General features: G+C 44.7%; 1 protein-coding gene across 1 annotated transcript; it reads right to left on the reverse strand.

The window, feature by feature from the left end:
- Positions 1–11,765: 11,765 nt before the first annotated feature.
- On the reverse strand, positions 11,766–17,534 carry LOC133896755 (uncharacterized). Its single transcript, XM_062337369.1, has 4 exons — positions 17,196–17,534; positions 16,242–16,759; positions 13,956–14,191; positions 11,766–12,751 (listed from the first exon to the last, which is right to left on the reverse strand). The coding sequence occupies exons 1-4, from the start codon at positions 17,399–17,401 to the stop codon at positions 12,185–12,187; spliced, it is 1,527 nt and encodes a 508-aa protein (XP_062193353.1). The 5' UTR covers positions 17,402–17,534; the 3' UTR covers positions 11,766–12,184.
- Between the last annotated feature and the right edge of the window lie 5,219 nt (positions 17,535–22,753).

A 22,753-nucleotide genomic window follows, 5' to 3' on the forward strand; every position in this document is an offset into this window, starting at 1 on the left:
CAGCAAGGCAAGCATCGTTCATATTGCACCGTGTCTACTTGAAAATCTAATATGTTATCTATGCTTATGTATACATTGCATGTGTCGGGTACCGAGTTGGGTAGAACCTATGCCGATGCATTCTCCCATTTCGGTCACGTGTCATGTGTTATTCCTTGGAGCCTAGTGGTGTCATCGAGGTCTAATCATAGTTCGCTATGCTTAGTGGTACTTAGGCTTTCCGGTAGAAGTCGACGACGGCGTCCACCGTTGTCGCGAGCCTAGGGCTTATTACTTGTTCACACTTGTGGTTGTGTTGATGATGAGTCGGTTTGGTGAGTGGTGAGTTGAGACGAGGTGTGGGCGGTGTTAGGGGTGTCATCTGCTCACGAGGAGTCCTCAGGCAGTTCGGGAAGGGAACCCGGATACCGTAGACCGCTTGCACCGGTTAAGCACCGACCGTCGGTGTAGTCAGCTTTAGCACTTACCTTACTCACCACATGCTGATATAATGGTGGGCGAGCTGATTACCTTCGCAAACGTGGTCATGTGGGCCTCGTCATAGACGGTGTGAGTCCGGTTTGAGTCCGGGCTTTTAGCGGTATTGGTTTGCTCGTGGAGTAGTTCTAATACCGCCGCGTCGAGCTATGGTTGATCCACATGGTTGGGCCTGGTTGGGAAAGGTTGTCACGGGTACCCCCTTGTGTGCATCTTAGCGGGTGGCACAAGTCGTATGGTCCCTGTGTCGTGTGGGTCCAGGAGTATCCCCCTGCAGGGTGTATAATCAGTTCGAACTGCCGCACTCTCGGTCATGAGCATTGCTATCGCTTATCTCCACCGAGCGACCATGTTTTGGTCGTAGAGTTTCGATGTGGGTTGTGGCATGGTTGGATTGGGGTGGTTTGGTCGGTATGTGGTCGGTGGTTTGGTGGTATTGGTTTACTTTTATACACTTGTTGTTTACATATCTGTTATGGTCAGTTGGTTGGCAGAGTTTGAGTCGGTGGTTGGTTAAGTCAGTTACTTACACCTAGAGTCTAGGTTGCTTACCGCTTAATGAACTTAAACATGTCTTAATCCTTGCTACAGCTTTAAATGCATGATCCTTGGAGTCGAGAATATATATATATACTCATACTGTGTAAGACTTGCTAGTACCTTCGTACTAAGGGTACTGCCCTTAAGTTGCTTTCAGGTTCACAAGTTGGCGAGGAAGAGGCGGTGTTCGACTACTTTGTGCCTGCCGATCAGGGTGGCGGGCAGGAGTAGCACCTTCTACTCCGAACTCCGACGCTTTTGGTATGGAGCCTAAGGGCATACGGCTCCATATTCTTTTGCTGTATAGGTTTATCTTCCGCTGCGTAGTTGTTGTTGTTGTTCCTCTTTTGTTGTAAATTGTGGAAGCAGTTGCATGTTTAAGAATTATAATCCAGTTTAATTACTTGCTCTCTATTAAACTGTGTTGTGATATTTGAGTTGGAAGGCATGTGTTCCGATCCTGGGCACAAAACACGTGCCGGGACTACCGGAATGGTATTCTGGTTAATCGTCGAGGTTGTGATTATGAATAATGATCCTCCTGATGATTAATTAGAATACTATTTGGACGGTTCCTCATAGCTTGGTATCAGAGCTTGGTTTAATTTAGTAGCCCAAACATAATTAGTGCGTTGTTTAGTAAGTCGACAACTCTACCTAAACAACCCACAATTTATGTTTATGCCTCTTCATGTTTAATATGTATTGAATTGCTATCGTTTATGCCCCTAAGTTAAAATGCGTATTATGAGTGGCGTTTATATGTCTTATACCACATTGTTTCGCTTTCGACCTTGCATTGATTCATGTTGAGCATTGCATCTTCGGCTTTGCATCGTCGGAAGGTAAGGTACGACGCTCGGTGGCGGTTAATCACCGAGGGCTCAGCCGGATGCGACCAGAGGGTTTGATGTGTACTGCGACGCGTTCGGCATCGGGCTCGGCTGTGTTTTGATGCAGGAGGACCGAGTCGTTGCATATGCATCCCGACAGTTGAAACGTCACGAGGAGAACTATCCGACACATGATCTTGAACTTGCAGCTGTCGTACACGCGGAGATGTCTTGAAAACCTTCGCGTGTGGAGATGTGAGAAATCATTACACGCGGAGATGTCTTGAAAACCCCCGCACGCAGAGATATCTTGAAAACCTCCGCATGCGAAGATGTTTTGAAAAACCTCCGCACGTGGAGATATCTTGAAAACCTCCGCACGCGGAGATGCCTATGTACCTATGGGCATAACCCCGGTGATGGAGATGCCTACGCACCTGCGGGCATAGCCCCAGTGACGGAGATGCCTATGCACCTGCAGGCATAGCCTCGGTGGCGGAAGCTGTCCAAATCAGCTTATTGATTAATCTAAAAATTACTTCATTTCATACATCATACATACATATACACATACATTCATGCATCATACATACATACATACATACTTACTTACATACTTACTTACTTACTTACATGTACACATACATACATACATACATGCATGTGGTATAACCTCCTTAGAAGCTTCCCTACGTTGGCTAAAACCATGACAATAGCGCAAATATAATGCGCCCTCCACTCCCTCACGGCCGAAAAATGTTAGGGGGTCGGGGAGTCATGGAGCCAAAAGGCTTGGCCGATCCTGCACAAGTTGCAGAATTTCACTAGCTCCAAAAGGCTTGATCGATCCGGCATAAGTTGCAGAATTTCTCTAACTCTGTGAAAACACATTATTTTCAAAGAATTACAGGATCGGTGCAAGAATCAATATCCACCGTCTCCAGATACCGACGTGGGGGGGGGCTCTAGACGGCCCTACCTCCGATGAGCCCCATCACGCTTACCGTTGAAGGGGTAGCGTACTGCCTCCAACAACCTTGCTGTCGACTATGTCTCTGGCTACCGACGCGGGGGGCTTCGGACGGCACCGCCTCCGATGAGTCCCGCCGCGCTTACCGCTAAGGGGGTAGCATACTGCCACTCTCAGCCTTGCCATCGACTCTGTCTCTAGATACCAACACGGGGGGCTCCAGACGGCTCTGCCTCTGATGAGGCCCGTCACGCTTACCGCTGAGGGGTGCGTATTGCACCCCTCAACCTCACCAACGACTTCGTCTCCAGCTACTGACGCGGGGGGCTCCGAACGACCATGCCTCCGATGAGTCCCGCTACGCTTACCGTTGAGGGGGTAGCATACTGCCTCCCTTAGCCTCGCCATTGACTCCGTCTCCTGCTACCGACGCGGGGGGGCTCCGGACGGCCATGCCTCCGATGAGTCCTGCCACGCGTACCGCTAAGGGGGTAGCGTACTTCCCTCCTCAGCCTTGCCATTGACTCCGTCTTCGGCTACAGACGCGGGGGGGGGGGGGGGGGGCTCCGGATGGCTCTGCCTCCGATGAGTCCAGCCGCCCTTATCGTTAAGGGGGTAGGGTACTACCTCCCTCAGCCTCGCCATTGACTGCGTCTCTGGCTACCGATGGGGGGGGCTCTGGACAGCTCTGCCTCCGATGAGTTCCACCGCGCTTACCACTGAGGGGGTAGCATACTGCCCCTCTCAGCATTAGCATCGACTCTGTCTCCAGCTACCAATGCGGGGTGCTCCGGAAGGCTCTGCCTCCGATGAGTCACGCCGTGCTTACCGCTGACAGGGTAGCGTACTGCCCCCTTCAGCCTTGCCATCGACTCTATCTCCGGCTACCAATGTGGGGTGCTCCAGACGGCTCTGCCTCCGACGAGTCCCACCACGCTTACCACTGAGGGGGTAGCGTACTGCCTCCCTTAGCCTCGCCATCCACTCCGTCTCTAGCTACCAACGCGTGGACCTCCATACGGCCCTGCCTCCGATGAGCCTCGCCGCGCTTACCGCTAAGGGGTTAGCATACTGCCCCCCTCAGCCTCACCATTGACTCTGTCTCTGGCTACTAACACAGGGGGCTCCGGATAGCTCTGCCTTTGTCGAGTCTCATCGCGCCCGCTACCGAGGGGGTAGCGTACTTCCCTATTCAGCCTCACCATCGGCCTCATCTTCGGTACCACCACGAGGGGCTCCGGACGGCTCCTCCTCCGTCGAGCCCCGTCACGTCCACCGTTGAGGGGATAGCGGACTGCATCCGTCTGCCTCGCCGTCATCCTCTCCTCTGGCCCTCGCAGCCCTGTGACAGCCACGCCTCCATCGAGTCCCACCGTAGTGGCACTCCGAGTGATGCAGCTCCTTCGGGCCACGCTACCATTGCCCCTGGTGTGCAACCCAGAAGAGCTTTGCGACACTTCACTCCTTGACCTAGACGTCCACGTCAGAGCGGTAGGGAGCGATCCGGGATAGCCTGGCTTCAAAAGGGTTGAAGCTAGTTTTATATACATCTGTCCATCCCTCGGGACCTCGGAACTAGCGGATGAGGGGGTGCTGCTGGGGGAATACCCCAGCCTGGAGATATTTAGATGATGCACTGTGGTATTACTATAGCTATCATAGTATCTCAGCCACCACGTCATATGTAAAGGGTGAAATACCCAAAATACCACTCTATAGACATTATTGTAACATAATATCTTAGGGGTAAACTGGTAATTTCCTCTACCCCTTCTCTATATAAATAAGCCCTCAAAGAGCAGGAGAAGGGGATCCCAGAGGTTTTCCCCATTACACTGGCTTTATTTCTCTCTGGCTCTCTCCTTGCGACTCATTGTTCATCTCTAAGTTTGAGCCTCCTCTTATAAGCGAGGTGAGCATGCTGTTGGGGCATATTTTCGTGCCCCAACGAGTCCACACTAGGCTAAGGTTTGTTTAGGGGTGTAGTTAGAGAGTTTTTAAAGCTTCGAAATACCCAATTCACCTCCCTCACTCTGGGGTCACCTCAGTCCTACAACCAGGACATGTGTCAGGGACGACCTCCTCCGTGACGATGGACATAGAAGAAGTTGGGAACACTAATGTCAAGCTAGTGACAGTGACACCATCACTCCCCTCCGTAGCCACAGGCTTCTGGAATGACCCATACTAAATGACCAATTGGCAACAACCATGGTACATATTTCGGCTATGCAATTCCCCAAAGGCTTCAATAGCATCATACTTTGACTTGGATAGAAGCCGATAGTGACCTCGAGGATGCGATTTGGGGGCGTCCAGCTCTAAGATCCGCCAGTAGGCAATCCATCGAACAACTAGTAGGCGTTCTCCCCATAGGAGTTGCCCTTGCCCGAATCCGACCACAGGATGCAACAACAACAACTACTGACCTTCCACATCATCTCCTTGTTTGAATCCCACGGATGGAACGGCTTTGATTACCAATTGTTAACCACCTCGATCACACCACCTCCATTAGCAAGCATTGATAGTAGAATTTGACACAAAATGAGAGAGATGGAATTAGGGATAGGAACCCAAGCAAGGGGAATCGAGAATAGAAGTACAGCCAAGTTCTAGGAAGGAAGATCAGATATACATGGAAGGATATTTGGGGAAGAAAGCAAAGAGGCAGAGGTAGAAGAAGCCAGTTATCGGTTTCTTAATATTCAATCCGAAAATGTTGATTAGCACGCGCGCGATTTACCGCTACCCCCCCCCCCCCAACAGGCCCCACTTTTATTTTTTGATTTTTTTCCAAAAACATTTCCTCAAAATGTTTTTGAGTAAACTTTTCTTATTAACTTTTTCGAATGACTTATTCAGAAATTTTTTCAAAAAATAGAAAGATGTGAGAGGGGAAAATTTTCAAAAACAGAAAGTGGAGGGGGGCTATCTGAAAAGTTGTTGGTTCCCTCCCAAACGCGCGCGCATGAATTAGAAACGTCTAAATTTCTTTTTCACACGCGTGCGCGGTTGCCTTGCTCACGCTGCCCCCCCCCCCCTAACAGACCCACTTTCCATTTTTGGAATTTTTTTTCGAAAACTTTTTCTCAAAACTTTTCTTACCAAACTTTTCTTGTTAATTTTTTCTCAAAACTTTTCTCGTTAACTTTTGTTTAAAAAACTTGTTCAGATAACCTATTCAAAAAACTTTTTCAAAAATGGAAAGACACGGGACGAAAAACGAGTTTTTTTATTTATATATTTTTTCGAGTTTAAATTTAAATAAATAGATTCCCGGTGAAAAGATTTGCAAAAGTAGGCGTCCACCGCCCTCTGCAGCCCTCTCAGAGGGCGGGTACGGTGCTAACCGCCCCCTGAGAGGGCGGTAGGCCTTCCCGCCCGGGCCCCACAGCTTACCGCCCCCTCAGGGGGCGGGTAGAGGTCCTTACCGCCCCCTGAGAGGGCGGTAAGGGCTCCTCCCGCCCGCCGCCCCGCGCCGGCCCCCTGCGCCCTGAGTCTATAAAAACCCCGAAAATTGGAGAAAAAACCAGAAAATTCGGAAAAAAAAAAAGAAAAGTTGAGAAGAGAGAGGAGAAGAGAGGAGAGGAGAGGGGAGGAAGAGAGATCGGCGAAGCCCTGCTGCATTTGGGCTGCGGATTTGGAAAAAAATTTCAGGTCAATCTTTTTATCCTTTTTATTGTTGTTAATTAGTGCAGTAGTAGTATATGACATAGATTTTAGATAGTTAGATCTAGGGTTTAGAAAATTGTAAAATTTAGTTAGAAAATTGCACGATAATAGTTGAATATAGAATATTATTTTTAGTACATTATTTTCAATTTGTTACCTGTAGTATATTATTTTTAGTATATTATTTTTAGTATGTTGTTTGTAGTATATAGTTTATAGTATATTACTTGTACATGCAGACGTATGAGTCAACAGTAGATGATAATTTGCGAACCTAGGGTAGCATTTTAAAACTATTTTATCCGATAATCAGAAATATAGTTTGTTGTCTTAACATGTGTTATGTTTGCGGGTGTTTCCAGGAATGGGAGATAAATTAATTTTTCAGATATATTATGGTGAGGGTGAAATTATGTACGGTCCCAACGGTGTAGATCTCTCTGGATTTCGCCATGTTATGAAGGGGCTTAGTAAGGCTAATGAGAGGACTATTGTGGGGGTGTGCAAATGGCTCATGCGGTTTTTCCAACTGGATCCGCAGCAATATGAGCTGAAGTTGAAAGGTGTTCTGAGCCGTGCTAGTCATGGATACTTTGGTGAGCTTGTTCCCATTGAAGCCACATCAACTTGGAGGCAGTATGTAGATATATGCTGTGAACGTGGCATGCCGCTTGTTTTATTAGCTGCGGCGTACCTAAAAGATCAAAATGAGGTGAACTCTGAAGAAGCAGTAGCAGGACCAAGTGAGGCAGTGGAAGATGAGTCAGAGGCGGCTAATGTAGGGTCCAGAGAGGAGGTTGGTGATGTTCCAGACCTGGAGCCGATGGGTGTAGCTGATGAAGGGGAGCACATCCCTAGCATCATTGAAGATATGGATTTGGAGGATGAAGAGTTGGAGGAAGGCCTTGCCGATGGGGATTCTTCTGATGAGGAGGGTAATGCTACAGTTCCTGCGGAGTGGCGGGATCAAGAATTTTCGAAGTTGGTGGTTAGCGAGGCTGACCAGACACCGTGGCCATACCATGAGAATGAGGTGTCACAGGGTGCTATGTACCCTACAAAAGAGGCAGTTATTGATGCTGTGAAATTCTGGTCGTTGTCTCTTCGTAGGCAATTCAAGGTTGTTAAATCAAGTAAAAGAGAGTACGATGTGAAGTGCTTGGTTCCTGAGTGCCCTTGGCGGGTGCACGCATTTAGAGGGAAATGGGCAGACTACTGGCAATGCTCAATAGTTAAGGAACATAATTGTCATATTGAGGAAATAGAGTTCGCCCATCGGAACCTGTCTTCTGCTTTCATTGCAAATGTTATGTACGGAGAGATTGTGGACAACCTAAGGTATGAGCCACGATCAATAATCCGTGCTATTGAGCAAAGGTTCCAGTACACAATAAATTATGCGAAGGCATGGAGGGCGAAACAAAAGGCTATTGAGATTAGGTTCGGTACATATGAAGATTCGTATCACAATCTACCTCGTCAATTAGCCACAATTTGTGCAAGAAATCCAGGCAGCTACTATGATATCAAGCATTACCCCTCTACTGATGTGGAGTATAACGAAAAAAGAGTGTTGCAGCGTGCTTTCTTTGCATTCGGTGCAACTATCAAAGCATTTAGATATTGCCGACCCATCATATGCCAAGATGGAACATTCCTAACTGGGAAGTACAAAGGGCAGATATTGTCTGCAATAGGGGTCGACGGTAACAACCAAGTGCTGCCACTAGGGTTTGTGTTCGTGGAGAGTGAGAATGGGGACAACTGGTATTGGTTCCTAGAGCGGGTGAAGCATGCAATTGTTCTTGACCGACCAGATGTGTGTCTCATTCATGATAGACATGCAGGATTGTTGCAGGCTTTGCTGGATATGCAACACGGTAGCGTGCGACGGGGTGTACCAGTACAGTGGCCAGATCTCAAAAGCAGGTGGTGCATGCGCCATATGGGTGCGAACTTCTACAGACAGTTTAAAAACAAAGAGTTAATGAAGCTCTTCAAAAAGTTGTGCAGTCAGAACCAACAACGTAAGTTCAATGCATTATGGGCAAGACTTGATGAACTGACTCTTAAACAAACTGCGGAGGCCGCACCTAACCGTGAGGAACCAATAGCTCTCGGTCGGCTCCCAACCGATACTCCGCAGATTGTACGGAGATCTGGCTCATCTATTAGGAGCTTTTCACAGTGGATACGCAATGAGCCCAATGAAAAATGGGCTCTGTTGTACGACAGTGGTGGTGCCAGGTATGGAGTAATGACTACAAACCTTGCAAAGGTTTATAACTGGGTCATGCGAGAAATGAGGTCCCTACCACTAGTTGGAATTGTAGAAGGCATTTTGCATGGCACCTGCAAGTACTTCATTGATCGGTTTGCAGCTGCTAAGGTTGTAATTTACATTAACAGTTTCGTTCGTACTATGTTACTCTCTAAATATCTGTATTGATGTTTGTCACTCAGCCACACTGGGCCCACGAGCAACCTCGCAGCGCGTACGAGCATTTTCGTACCCAGTTTGACAGGCTACGTCCTAACGATGTGGTATGGGAGCCATACAACGTTCGGGCCGTTCATACACGTGCAGGGTCGGGATTGTCACCCTTGTGCACCCGTGACGAGGAGTACTGGCTCACCAAGGCGCCCCTTGTCTTCGATATCTACGTCGAAGAGTACTCACCGCAGCGCGTCATGCGGCAGTTTGGCCGTCACCAGGCATTCCCGCTTGTCCCCATCCGTACAGTCCCCTTGCACGTCCACAGGTACATTTGATAAATTTTAGTTTGAGCAACCTTCGTTTCAGTTTGCCTTACATTTACCGTGGTTTCAATGCAGGTACACGCGAAAAGGCCAGCCAGCTGGCCACCTCTGGGCGGACCGCTTGGCCCCTTACGTGGCAACATGGGCCCAAGCGCTACAGGACGTCGTTGATGAGGCGCGTCCCCACACCGAGGGAAACTTTAGGGAGTACCTACGGTGGTACGTACCTCGTACGCGGACTCGTGTCACCTACACCCCTGATGATGTCTGGGGCCACGTCGCATCGACAACGGAGACATACCCGGTGCATTGGGACGAGGACGCCGCTTTAGCAGTAAGTCATTTTTTGAAGTCCGTACTACATATTGAATGAACATAACCGTATACTTTAATTGTTCACTATTGTTCGCATCCACAGACAGATATCATTTATGATGTAAATAGGGATGCAGCTGCTGCCATGGACCGCGTCCGGCAAGGGCATCACCTAAGTGCGTTGGATGTTGCGAGCTTCATTAGACGGGTTTTCGACAAGACGACGCGCGCCCTGAAACTCACCTCCTGCCGATCTACCACAGATGTAGCAAGGCCGCCTCCCAGGACGAGTGGTGCACACGCCGAGTCGTCTCGGCCGTCAGACGTGCACCGACGTTCTTCAGTGTCGGCACCCACACGACCCCTTCTATCACGTCTTGGAGGGTCCGAGCAACATGGTACGAATTATACTTTTGAAAATTATTGATCAATATCCTTTACTTATTGTTATTAAACATTCATTAGGTCCGTCTGCACAAGTGTCGACGCAGCCTCGCAGATTGAGCCCTGTACGTCCACAGTCAGGTACTCCGGGAACCCTTCTTCCTAATTTCTAGTACTTTCAGCAAAATAAGTTACAACTGTGCTCAGATTACTTCGGTGACGAGGCCGGTCCGTCTTCGGCGGCCCCACACCCTACCCCCCCCCCCCGCCGCCGCAACGTACTACGGCACGTCAGCGTGGCCTTCTTCTGCTGCACCGTCGTACCACGCAGGTACAATTATACATTTTTTACTACTACTTTCAATACCATATTGTTCGTATCTAACGTGATTATTTGTTCACAGGCCCCTCCAGCCAGTACACATGGACGCCTGCCGAGCCTTCACAGTCCTCCTACCCTAGTCAGGAGGATGAGGCTGGCCCCGACACCGCATACGACATCGTCCGTGACTTCTTCGGGGGCACACCTGACTACGACGTCCTTCAGCGGTCCCAGGTTTCCAGTGCACCGCTTCGGACCCAGCCCACGCATGACGAGCCCTCGACACCGGTGGTCCCTACTAGGCCTAGCAGACACGTCGGCCCACCTGACCCCCTCACCTACTCCAAGGGTCACGTGAGGGTTAACCAGCGGCATCGGGACCACGATGGGGCGCACGGACGACGGCAACGAGGGAGGCATGAGTAGCATTTTACATTTTTTGTAACTAACATATGCGTATTCGCTTCGTGATGTGCTCATATGTATTAAGACACGTTCACTTTGTATGGTCGACTTAGCATTTCGTAAATGTATTTTATATTCAGACACGTTCAATGAACAAGTGACCACACCACTAAACTTTAACTATGACTTGACAACACATACCTCCTGCCGCAGGCTTTAAACAAGATGTGACAACACTACTCAGCTTTTTCAAATCAGTAAATGACAACACGGGTACCAATAAACGTGGAATCTCTGACCATGGGCAACGACAAAACTGTCCTATTTCTCGTTAACTTTTGTTTAAAAAACTTGTTCAGATAACTTATTCAAAATACTTTTTCAAAAATGGAAAGGCACGGGACGAAAAACTGCCAGTTGGGCTCCTGGCGCGCACGCGTTTTAGAAGGGCCCTCCTCAATGTTGTTACTCCTTTCTTATACTTCGCATTCAACCCGAATTCGCCAAAGCCCATGGCCCATGTGACAGGCAGCCCACTGAGTCCTAACATTTCCCCCTCCTTCAATTTTGGCTTGCTCTCAAGCCAATGCAGAGAATTGAAAAAATATTTCCGCCTCCTTAATTTTGGCTTGATATACACATACATGTGCTGATGTACATCAAATTTTTTTCTCACAATCTTTGTACACAATTTGTATATAAAGGACAGCACAATAAGATGCAGAAATTTGCCATTACAATTGACTGAACCTCTCTACAACATGTCTTTGTAAAGAAAAGATGCAGCGTCAAAGCACAAAAGGAGAAAACTTGCAGCAGCCTAGAAGCCGAGCAAAGTTCTAAAAGTTGCTGCAGTGCAGCTACTCTGGAAGCCAAGCAAAGTGCAACCACCACATGCATGTACTGCTAAATGTCATATTGATAATTTTGGCATAATTACAGAACTCGATAAACTTTAACTATCCAGAGCAAAAATTTCGGTTCAATGCAAGAGAAATTTCAAAAGGTAGACCTGAAGTCCAATTTTAACTACATTAATTCCTGATTCAGTAGGTTGTTCAAGTTGATCAGCTGCTCAATGAAGTCATGAAAAGCTTCCATACGGAGTTAAGATGTACTACATAATAAATAATTCAGAAACTAGAACTAAACATTCAGTCAGAAACTGGAGTCATGTACATCCTCCGCCCTCGCTTTCCCAATTCTCATCCACCTAAGATCATCAGAGAAGCCACTCTCTGGATGTGTAGCTGGGAAATTCCTCCGTATTTTTAACCTAACCCCTGGTGCTAAAATAATGGAGAGATGAAACAAAATGTGAAACAACTGCACTGCACGACTGTGGAGCATCCATGGCCTCTGAGCCGAATATGTAAGTAGATAGTACAAAGACCGACTTACTACAATAGTTTGATTACACTCCAGTTTGTCACCAGTCCGCGACTCTAGACTGCCTAAGTTCTTAGTCTCTTGGTCCACTCGTCTAGTATGGCCAGACAAACCTTAGGCAGAAAAGCTACCAGGCAAAGTCGACCAAGTCACCTTCACTGAGATTAACGCAAAATCAGTCTTTATTTCTTGAGTATCATGCCCATGGGTTTTCGCCTTGAAGGAACAACAATGTTGGTCGGAACTGGATGACAGTGTGCCTACCTTGAACTTCAAATCTATCAAAGAATGCTTCACTACAGCAACCACAGACCTCTGTAAGCCACGTGACTCAGTGATGGTGCCATCAAAGAGCCGGATTTCCTCATTCAACCCACTGGTTAAACAACCGAGAGACAAATTGAAACTGCTTTGCACTTCCGATATGAGAACCTCTACAGTCGCCTCAACTGCATTGTTAAGACGTGATAAAGTTATGTCAACTGCGCCACAGTCGCCAGGGATGTGAAATGTGAATGGCCGATTCCATGTGCCTGCAGGGCCTATGATTGACGCACCATCGATCAGCTGTAGGTCATCTTTTTCTTGTTCACCTGTCTTGATCCTCATGTCATATTCGATTAGAGTAAAGTCCATCATGTCTATCCCTCGCTTAGGGCCAGCCATGTTGATGAGAGAACCCTACAAAATTATTATATTTAGTAGTTCTTCATATAAAGTAGGAAATATCTAAAGCTAAATACTTCCCTTATGATGTTTCACTTGTAACAACATTTACTTCAAGGAATATTTTACAACTGATAACCAAGATCTTTGTCACGTATCAAACAAAATGGTTACAAAGTGCATAATGGTGACAGAGAGGGAAAATTGGCCCCAGTTATTCATTTGATTTTGTTTCAAATCCCAAATATTTACATAAGCCTGTGTGAAATGAAAAGAGAAAAGAAAATGACTTTTGTAGTGATGGGATCATTAATGATATGCGTCTTCATATGCCTATAAACAAAAGGAAATCAATTTTATGTAGTGTACTAAGTAGCCACCAAGAATCCAAAACTATTCAGTTTGATTTTGTTTGGAATTCGTGTTACTCCCTTAGTTTCATAATTTAAATCTGTTCTCATAGTAAATCATCATTTCATAATATAGTAGTGGCTTGTACAATCCAAAGTATTATACTATTATTCTGCTACTTTTGGACAGATTAATCACACGGAAGCTCTTTTTTTTTGCAGCTAAGACAAAATATTATATGGGAGCTATAACACAATAAATATCTGTGGAACAACAACAATAAACTAATCCTATTTCTAGTTATTAACGAAATCAAGAGTGAAAACTGAGCTTTATGTCTACTAAATAATTCAAGAGCACAAATAATACAACATTCACAATCTATCCCAACTTTAATGATGTAAAAGAGAGTAGTAGTTGTAGTATGCCATCGAGAGAATGTAGTGATCCAATCTCGTATGTTCTATGCATGTGATAAGTTTAGCCTTATGTTGTGAAATGAATAATGTAATTTAAAATAAGGAATAAGTCTACTTAACCCCCATCAAGTATCGAGGTTCGTCTACTTAACACACTTAAGTACAAAATCTGGTATTTGACCCCTGAAATATTCCATACCATCTAAATATACCATCTAAATGATTCTCTAGGGCGGTTTTGCCCACGTGGCAGCGTCCACCTAACGAGCCACATGGGTGAAACAGCCTCCAAAACTGCCCCAAGGTGCGATTTAGATGGTAGTGGATACTTTTAAGTGGCAAACACCTGGTTTTATAATTAAGGGGGTTAAGCGGACAAACCTCGATACTAGGGGGTGTTAGGGTAGACTTATTCCTTGAAATAATTGCAGATAAGTATGGATGTGCACCTGCTCCACAATGATGGGATCATCCCTGCTAATATTGACGACATAATTAAGCAATGGATCCAGATCATCCCGCATTGCTATGTATCCATACAACTCTACTAAGCCACCATCCACAGGAGTTTTAGCCAACTCTAATGAGAAAAGTTGTAGCATGCGACGAGGATCATGTTTCATGCAAGTTCCATTGCGAATGATGCAATTTGTGGGATCTGATAACATCATTGCCTCCAACCGAGCTTCATAAAAAGTAAAGTTATATTGTAAATTTGTAGCTGGAAATTAATGCAGTAAACAAATACATGCCATTCGAAAAGTAAAAATGCTGTTTAGGATTACATGGCCCTATTGGAATTTTTCCTTTTCATCTACTAAGTAGAAACTATATATGTTCTTTTTACTAGGAATTTTTCTCCCTCGAAAAGTTCTTCTTTAGGAACACCAAAAGAAAGCATTGCCTTGAAAAGCTTATTGGTTGCTTCCAAGGAAAACATTGAGCACGGGGCTAATGAGGATTAAAGGGGATATCGACACAAATTGTATGGCCTCTTTTGTCCCAAAGCATACAACACTTGTCATCTATTTAAATGAGATTGGTGTGCTAGAAGGAGTTGACTGGGATAATTTCCAGTCCATTGGCGCTACAACTCAATACCCTCTAGTATCACTGCAGAAGAGTGAGGGAGGAGAGCAACCTCCATCCTTCTAAAGTTCTAATGGGATAAGACTCCTTGTATCACCTACAAGCATATGGCAATAGGATTATTCCACTTAAGAGATTCCAGTGAATGGGATAAGACTAATGGGTCTCCTGTAAACTCACCTTTGTATGACAAGGCAGGTAGGTCCAGAAGGTCAAGGAAAAAGCAACCTCATGAGGTGCCAGGGAAAAACAAGATGTCCAAACAAGGAGTCACAATACACTGCAGCTATTGCAATGAACCGAACCACAACAAGAAGGGATATAAGTTCAGAAAAGCTGGTATTAAGCCTACAAAGCCAAGGAAGAGAAAAGCTACAGAGATGCTTGAAGACCAACAGGGTGAGGAGGGACCAATAATAACTGAAGAGCAGGCTACCTCTACAGCAAACCAGGTATACTCTTTCCTTTACCAGCCTTCTAGACTATAGAACTTCACTTCTAAATGCTATTTTTTTCCCTTGTCACAGCTAAGGCTTCCTGTGTGCGCATTCATCACTCAAAACTACAAGCAATCAATTACTCAGAACAGCAACAAAGCACCTCTTCCATATCCCACTTTCATATCCAACATGAGGTCAGAAGCAATTGAGGTTCCACACACAACAGCAAGCAGGAAGGATAGACAAGCATTGAGGGTTAAGGTGGTGGGTTCAAAGAAGAAGACAACAACTACCAAGAAGAATTGATATCAATCAATGAGGCATGTCTCTTTTTGTGCAGGAAATACTTTTGTGCAGCAGCAAAAAAATCACTTATAATTTTGCTAGCTAGGACGTGGTACATATTTTGGGAAGTGGTATACATTTTGGAAAGTGGCAACCCAAACCTCATGCAAAACAGGGGTATTGGAAGGTTTGGTTGGCCCCTTTCATACCTAGTAGTCCTTTAGGTTATGTATATTATAGTATGTGAACTGCCTGAGGACTTATGTTATTGCTAGTATGTGGCTGCCTGCGGACTTGAAAACCTTTGTATTATTGGCGGCTTGTGGCTGCACGTATGGAGACTTTAAACCTAATTGTAACTACAGCAGTGTGACTGCCCATATTTAGAATGTTATTTGCACTTATGTCTGTCATTTTCCTGTGTATTCTGCCGTTCAAATACACGCTCAAAGGCTGTGTCACTGTGTTGCTGCACGGTTTGATATGGAAGCAAATTTCAGGGAGAAAGCATTACTTTATTCAGCCTCACATGGGCAATTGGGCATTTATGTAATTACATAGCATGGAATAAGGTCATAGTCCATGTCATCAAAACTCTACATGCCACCTCAGCCTCTCCTGTCAGGTAACAGCGCAAATTGCTATTTGTGCAAACGGTGCCAGGTTGAAGGGTCTGCGAAAGTGAAGTGCAGGTTTTGGGGTGCAAGTGCTACTCTCGTCCAAGTTTAAGGACTTCCAGTGCAATTCTCTCATAACTGAGAGTGCTGGCAGTGCCATAGGGCTCCATAAAAATAATATCTAGGATCACAATCAAATATGTACAGCTGTAGGATATGGAAAGAGATACGCTATGTTTAAGGAAACAGATCATATCTCTAATAATAACAAATAAAAATAGGAAAAGAGATATTGATCACTTACTCTCATTACGGTCTGCAATACAATACTCTTTTTTCCACCATAAATCCATACCCCTGTATATAGAACCATCACGGTGTCTGCTTTTTGCAAGTATATCATTCACAGTATATCCTTCGTCATCACTGACTTCTTCGTCCTCACTGACAACGATTTCTGCCGTATGATCCTTGGTTGCGCTCCTTCGATCTTCCTCACAACCAGTGAGGTTCACATTTTGGCCCCATGTATTACGTTTGCCATCTATAACCTCTGAGGTTGTCCTACAAGCATCTTTATCACTTCTCCTCAAATCTTCATCTATAACCTCCGAGATTGTGCCCCGCGTTTCAATGTTTTTCATTTTTTTTGAATTGTCCGTCTTAATGTTTTTCATGCCTTGGGCGATCGCAGAATGCTCGTTGCCCTGGGAAATAATAATAACCTTACCAGAAGAGATGGGCAGTCGCCTGTATGGTTTACCAGACTCATCGCCTTGTACTCGACTGATGGTGGCCATGTTCCGAGATCCATGAGGAAATCTATCACCAAAGCGCACAAAAAGCCAATCTCAGCATCCGACATAAATAAGATGGTATCACCAGTAAGGATTGAAATCGTAATGTAACATTATCTAAGCCTGAAACTGATTTCTATTTTTTTTTTCCGTCTCTTTTTTCTCTGTTTTGGAGTCATATGGGATTAACTAAATGATTTTCCCCCATTTGCCTTCAAAAGCCAACATAACTAGGGTAAATCAAAACCCAAAGTTGGTCACAATCCAGATCCAAAAACTATAGCAACCAACTAAAGGCGCAAACTTTAGCATCAGAACAAGAAAACATATTTTCCCCCATTTGCTTTCAAAAATCAACATGAGAAGGGTAAATAAAAACCAAAAGTTGGTCATAATCCACATCCAAAACTATAGCAACCAAGTAAAGGCGCAAACTTTAGCAACAGAAAAAGAAAACACACCGGAAAACACGACGGACAGGTGGATTGGGAGCCGCCGTGAGTGGGAAAACTCGTCGCGCAAGCGCTGGTGACCACCAGCGAGGCGGAGCAGATGCCATGAAAGGGAGGAGAGATCGCGAAGGAGATGAGAGGCGGTGCATTGGGGCAGGAGAGGTGGCGACTTTAGGGCGTCGGAGGAGACGTAGAATAGAGCGGAGGATTTGCATCTGAGCGCGCGACGGCGGTGGCGGCTGGGTAGGGGAATAGTAGCTGAATAGTGCTGGATTGGGGCGGTGGGTGGTTGACTGGTTGCGCCCTGCAGGCTTGCCCTCACGTCTCACGGTGCACGGGGAAATGCAGAAAATAATGCTATTTTCCTGTGGTGTTTAGTAAATAGCACCCCAAAGCTGTGTATTTAAGGGAGCTGCTAGTGTTCCCACGTTTGATGGATCGGAGTTCCAAGAAATAACGTCGGTAACATTGAAATCGACTGTTTACAATATCAAAAGACATATATTAAAATAGCACATCATATGTATCTGATTTAGAAAAAAAATTTCATCGCAACGTTATGGCTTATTTAATATAATATTTTCATGTAAAATATATGTGGTGTAGAATTGGGTGTAACATAAAAAATAACTATGACAATAAATTTTCATAACGTCTGAAACATTAAATTTGAACATCTGAAACATTATAAATACGAAAATATATGATTAACTCAAATAGATAATTTTTTCGGATTTGAATCTATAAGGAAGAGATTCCAGAATGCAGCATACGAAAATAACTATGACAAAAAAAATATAACATTTAAAATATTAAATTTGAACGTCTGAAATATTAGAGATGTGAAAATATAGGAATTAACTCAAATGGATAATTTTTTCGGTCCGAATCTGTACGCAAGAGATTTCGAGATGTAATATACGAAAATAACTATGACAACAAATTTTCATAACATTTGAAATATTAAATTTGAACGTCTAAAACATTAAAATTATGAAAATATAAAAATTAACTCAAATAGATAATTTTTCTGCCCAAGTGTAAGCGGGTCCAGTCAAAATGTCCGATGTGTCCAAGGGCCGTACCACAACATTTCCGATTCACGAAACAACACCGAAATTACAGCGCTCCTCATTTCCCCCCTCTTCTATTTTTTTTTCCAGAGTTTTCCCCAAAAGCAAATGACCGACTTACCCTTTACTGTTTCTCAGACTCATTAATATGCAATCTGCTGGATCTGTTTAGGCTTACTTAAATGGAACTCGTATTTGTCCATTTATCTATTTCTGATGTCTCTTTTTTCATCTGCGTGTGTTTTGTTTAGATGGGGCAATTTGTGATGTCTTTGTTTAAAATGCACAGAAGGGGCCCAAAAGGAGGCCGGTGTGCCTTGCAGGAACAATTTGGTCATTAAAAGGCATAGAGAAAAATAGAAGAGTGGGAAAAGGAGGTGGGGTGCTTTTTTGAATCCATATTTGGTGCTTACAGTGCTATCTCATGAATACACCACTTTAGGATGCTATATCCATAACAGCAACAAGAAAGAGTGTTGTTTTCTGAATTACCCCCACGACACACTGGTCTTTGTTACTTTTTATTTTATTACTAAATAATTGCTCGTATGTTGCAACGGGAATCAAAAAAATTTACGAGATAATATAATTTAATATGTATAGCTAATGCAAAATAATAGTTTAACTGACCAATGACTTACGAATATACATAGCTCCCCAAATTCCATCAACGATCATAATCCTAAAGATGTCTATATGGACCGTGCCTACTGGGCCGGCCCGAGGCACGGCACTGTAGGCACGGTCCGGCCCGAGCCGAGATGGGTCGGGTCGGCACGGCACGAGGCCACGGGCTGTGCCTAGGCCGAGCGCGTGGTACGGCGGGCCGGCACGGTACGGCCCGGTCGAGTTGGGTCGGCACGGGCACGGCCCGGCTCGAGCACGAGCGGCCCAGGAGGCACGGCCTGGGAACGCGGCGGCCCGCACGGCACGGCACGGCCCACCGCGCGGGGCACGGCCCGGCCGGCACGTGGGGGCACGACGGGCCGGTGGGGGCACGCGAGGGCACACGGGTTAACGGGTTAAACGGGCCGGGAACAGCCCGTTTAACCCGATATTTTTGAATTTTATAGCCGTTTTGTGACCGTTTGAGCTCAAAAAATTCGAAAAGAATTGTAAAAATCACCATTTTTCACCTATAAATAGAGGAGCACCCTGTCCTTCCATTCCACATCAGCAACACTATTTTCTCTCTTGTTTCCTCCTCTCATTCTTGTCTCAAAGTTCTTGAGAATTAGCGATAATTTGGCAAAATTAATTTGAATTGTTGCAAAAAAATCCGAGCAATTCCAAAACCGTCATCCTGCTGACTTGCTATCTTGAAGTTGAAGAAATCTTGGTGATTTTTTTGCATCGTTGTTGAGTCTTATTTTATTATTAGTTTTATTACTTGATTATTTCTAACTCTGAATATTTGCAATTTTTTAGTGTCATTCGACATTGATCATGGATGCCGGTGATCATGATACATCCATAGATCATGATTTTTTTCTCCAAGGACTCACAGAGGACTAAGGCCCCTTTGATACCAGTGTTGCAGGTGATGATGGACCCGACGGTGAACCTCTGGTTGGTTCACATGCAGGTGATGCAGCAGCAGTTCCATCGTCAGGCTCTACAAGTGCGCACACATTAGCAAACACCGGGTCTAAAAGATCAAGAGCCGGTACTTCCGAAGTTTGGCAAGACTTTGAAAGGTTCTACAAAGAGGAAGATGGGGTAAGTGTCAGGTATGTTAGGTGTTTTATTTGTAAACATGAATTATCTGCAAAACCCTCGGGTGAAACGGGGCACTTGAAGAGGCACGCCACAAGTTGCAAGTGAAAGAGTGGAGCAGCCATGAAGCAGGCGGTGTTGCAGTACAACCCTGACGGCTCTGTTCGTCATTGGGAGTACGACTCTGCCAATGCTCGAAAAGAGCTATGTCGCTTCATTAGAAGAGCGAATCTACCACTCAATATCGGTGAGTCTGCTGCATTTGAAGATTACATTAAGCAAGCTCATAATCCTAGGTTCACGCATGTTTCTAGACAGACAACTAGTAGGGATATGGTAAGATACTACAATACGTGTCGTAACAAGCTTAAAGAAATGTTGCAAATATGTACATTTTCAGTTGCTTTGACCTCGGACATATGGGCAGGTAGGGCTAGAGAGGATTATCTTAATGTAGTTGCTCATTTTGTTAATAATGATTGGGAATTAGAAAAGAGAATAATAGGTTTTCGTTTGATTGACAACGCGCATACCGGTGAAAATATTGCTGAAAAAATATCTCAAGTAGTTGCAGACTTTGGTCTCACGAATAAAATATTTTCTATCACTTTAGATAATGCCGGTGTAAATTCTAGAGCAATGGATATTCTTACTCCATTGTTTAGTACCTATGCTGAATCTTTCTTGTTACATCAACGTTGTGCTTGTCATATTATCAATCTTATAGTAAAATCCGTTTTGAAGAGGTTGTCACGATACTTAGACGATTTTCGTACTGCAATATCTTTTGGAAACTCCTCTAACCAACGAATTGCAGCATATAAACAGTATTGTGTTGCAATAGGTGTGCGTCCACGTAAGTTTACTCTGGATATGCCGATGAGATAGAACTCTACTTTCTTGATGCTTAAAAATATTATACCATATAAGAGCACATTTGATGTGTTTATTCATACACATTACCATCAGCATGAGGGTCAAACTTTACTCACAGAAGCGCATTGGTATGTTGCTGCAAGGATACTGGAGTTTCTTGAATTTTTTTATAATTCAACTGTGAGTTTATCAGGAGTTTATTATCCAACATCTTGTTTAGTAGTGCATAATATTGTTAAAATTGCTACTCATTTAACAACTATGAAAATAACAATCTTCTAAGAGATTGTGTAGTTCCTATAAAATCTAAATTCTTAAAGTATTGGAAAGAAATTCTTTTGTTATACGCTTTTGCCTTTATTTTAGATCATAGAGCTAAAATTGTAGCTTTTTTAGAGTTCTCGCAATTCTAGGTGATGCTCTTGGCCACGATTATTCTAATTATTATACTAATGTTCGTTCTTGATGAGGACATCCCTTCCAACGATACAACTACACCTACTGCACAACAAGGACCAATGACAAGAGCTCGGGCACGACAACTCAATTATCAGGTAAAGTCGTTCCTCGCTCTGAAAATGAGTTCTTCTTTGAATGGGGTACTACTAAAGTCTTGTGATGATTTTCTTATGCTTAGGAACATGGGAGAAGAACCAGATGACTCAAGTGTGGACGTCCACTTCAGACATCAAGATCTTCAAGCTGCAGAAGTTTGCACATCAGGTTCGGACATCAAATTCGGACAGCCAGGCTGGCCCAAATTGCTTGGCCCATATTTCTGGACTCCGAAGGTTGTTTGAGACCCATGAGTACTTGTTGGAAAGATCTTGAAGTCTACTTTCAAATGGATCCAACCTCATTGTAAAACTCCACCGGAGCTGCTCAGAATCGACCAGAAGACGTTTAGACCTCCAGTCTTGGGCTGAGATCCTTGTATCGAGTTCAGCCCACTAGGGGCCCATCTTGTGTTAGGGTTTCTTCACCCCACGCCTCCTGGCTGCCTTCTACCTATAAATAGAACCTCCAGCCGCCAGGAGCAAGGTTGGATTTTGTTTAGATGCAAGTTAGCTACTGCTACTTCCTTGTAAACGCGTGTCGATCAGACCACCCGATTCCTTGTAAACGTGTGTCGATCAGACCACCCGATTTGCTTGATTCAAGACCCCAACTTGTGATTCAGATCAATCCTTTGGATTTCATTCCGTGAGTTAGTTGCTTGTTCATCTTGTTCTTGCTTGTTCTCGATTGCTAGCAGGAGCAGCGGTGTTCTTGGCACGGCAAGAACATCACCAACGAAGACGGTGTACCTGTTGCTAAGGCGCATCCCCTTGTGATCGTTGTAGTCGGACAGCCAACGTCGAATCCATCCCAAATCGAAGTTATCCCCAACTCTCATCGAAGGATCAGGAACAAACCCTAGTGGGTTCCATTAGTTCTAAATTATTCGAAGTTTATAGTAAATATGAAATAAAGTATGGTGAAGTTCGCCTGCAACAACCTCCACTAGCACCCACAACAAGTAAGAAGACGACAACGTGGGAGAAAATATTTGGTGCAGGTTCTTCATCAAGAAGTTCAGACTCTTCGTCACGATCGTCTACGGGCACCGGAATTCCAACATCCGGAAGGAAGCTAACTACCTTCATCGACAGTGACGTTATCGGCCACAAACAAGAAAACTTCAACATACTGCAATGGTGGCATGAGCACAAGACGAATTATCCAGTACTTCCACTGTTAGCGCGAGATTTGTTAACGGTTCCTGTATCTACAGTTTCTTCTGAGGCTGCCTTCAGTCTTACAAGAAGGATAATCGAAGAGAGAAGAACAAATCCGTGTGCAATTTTTAGAAGAAAAAATATAAAAAAAAACATTAATCTTCATGGTGCACTGTCGATCTTA

Source organism: Phragmites australis, chromosome 17 (genome assembly GCF_958298935.1).
Source record: "Phragmites australis chromosome 17, lpPhrAust1.1, whole genome shotgun sequence".
Classification (NCBI taxonomy): Eukaryota; Viridiplantae; Streptophyta; class Magnoliopsida; order Poales; family Poaceae; genus Phragmites; species Phragmites australis.

Excerpts from the sequence above, each read along its gene's own strand:
- LOC133896755 (XM_062337369.1), bottom strand. The coding sequence starts at position 17,401 with ATGCAAATCCTCCGCTCTATTCTACGTCTCCTCCGACGCCCTAAAGTC. Across the intron at positions 14,192-16,241 it reads TATTGCAGACCGTAATGAGA|CTCGGTTGGAGGCAATGATG; the intron begins GTAAGTGATCAA and ends CTTTTTATGAAG. Across the intron at positions 12,752-13,955 it reads ATCCCATCATTGTGGAGCAG|GGTTCTCTCATCAACATGGC; the intron begins GTGCACATCCAT and ends ATAATTTTGTAG.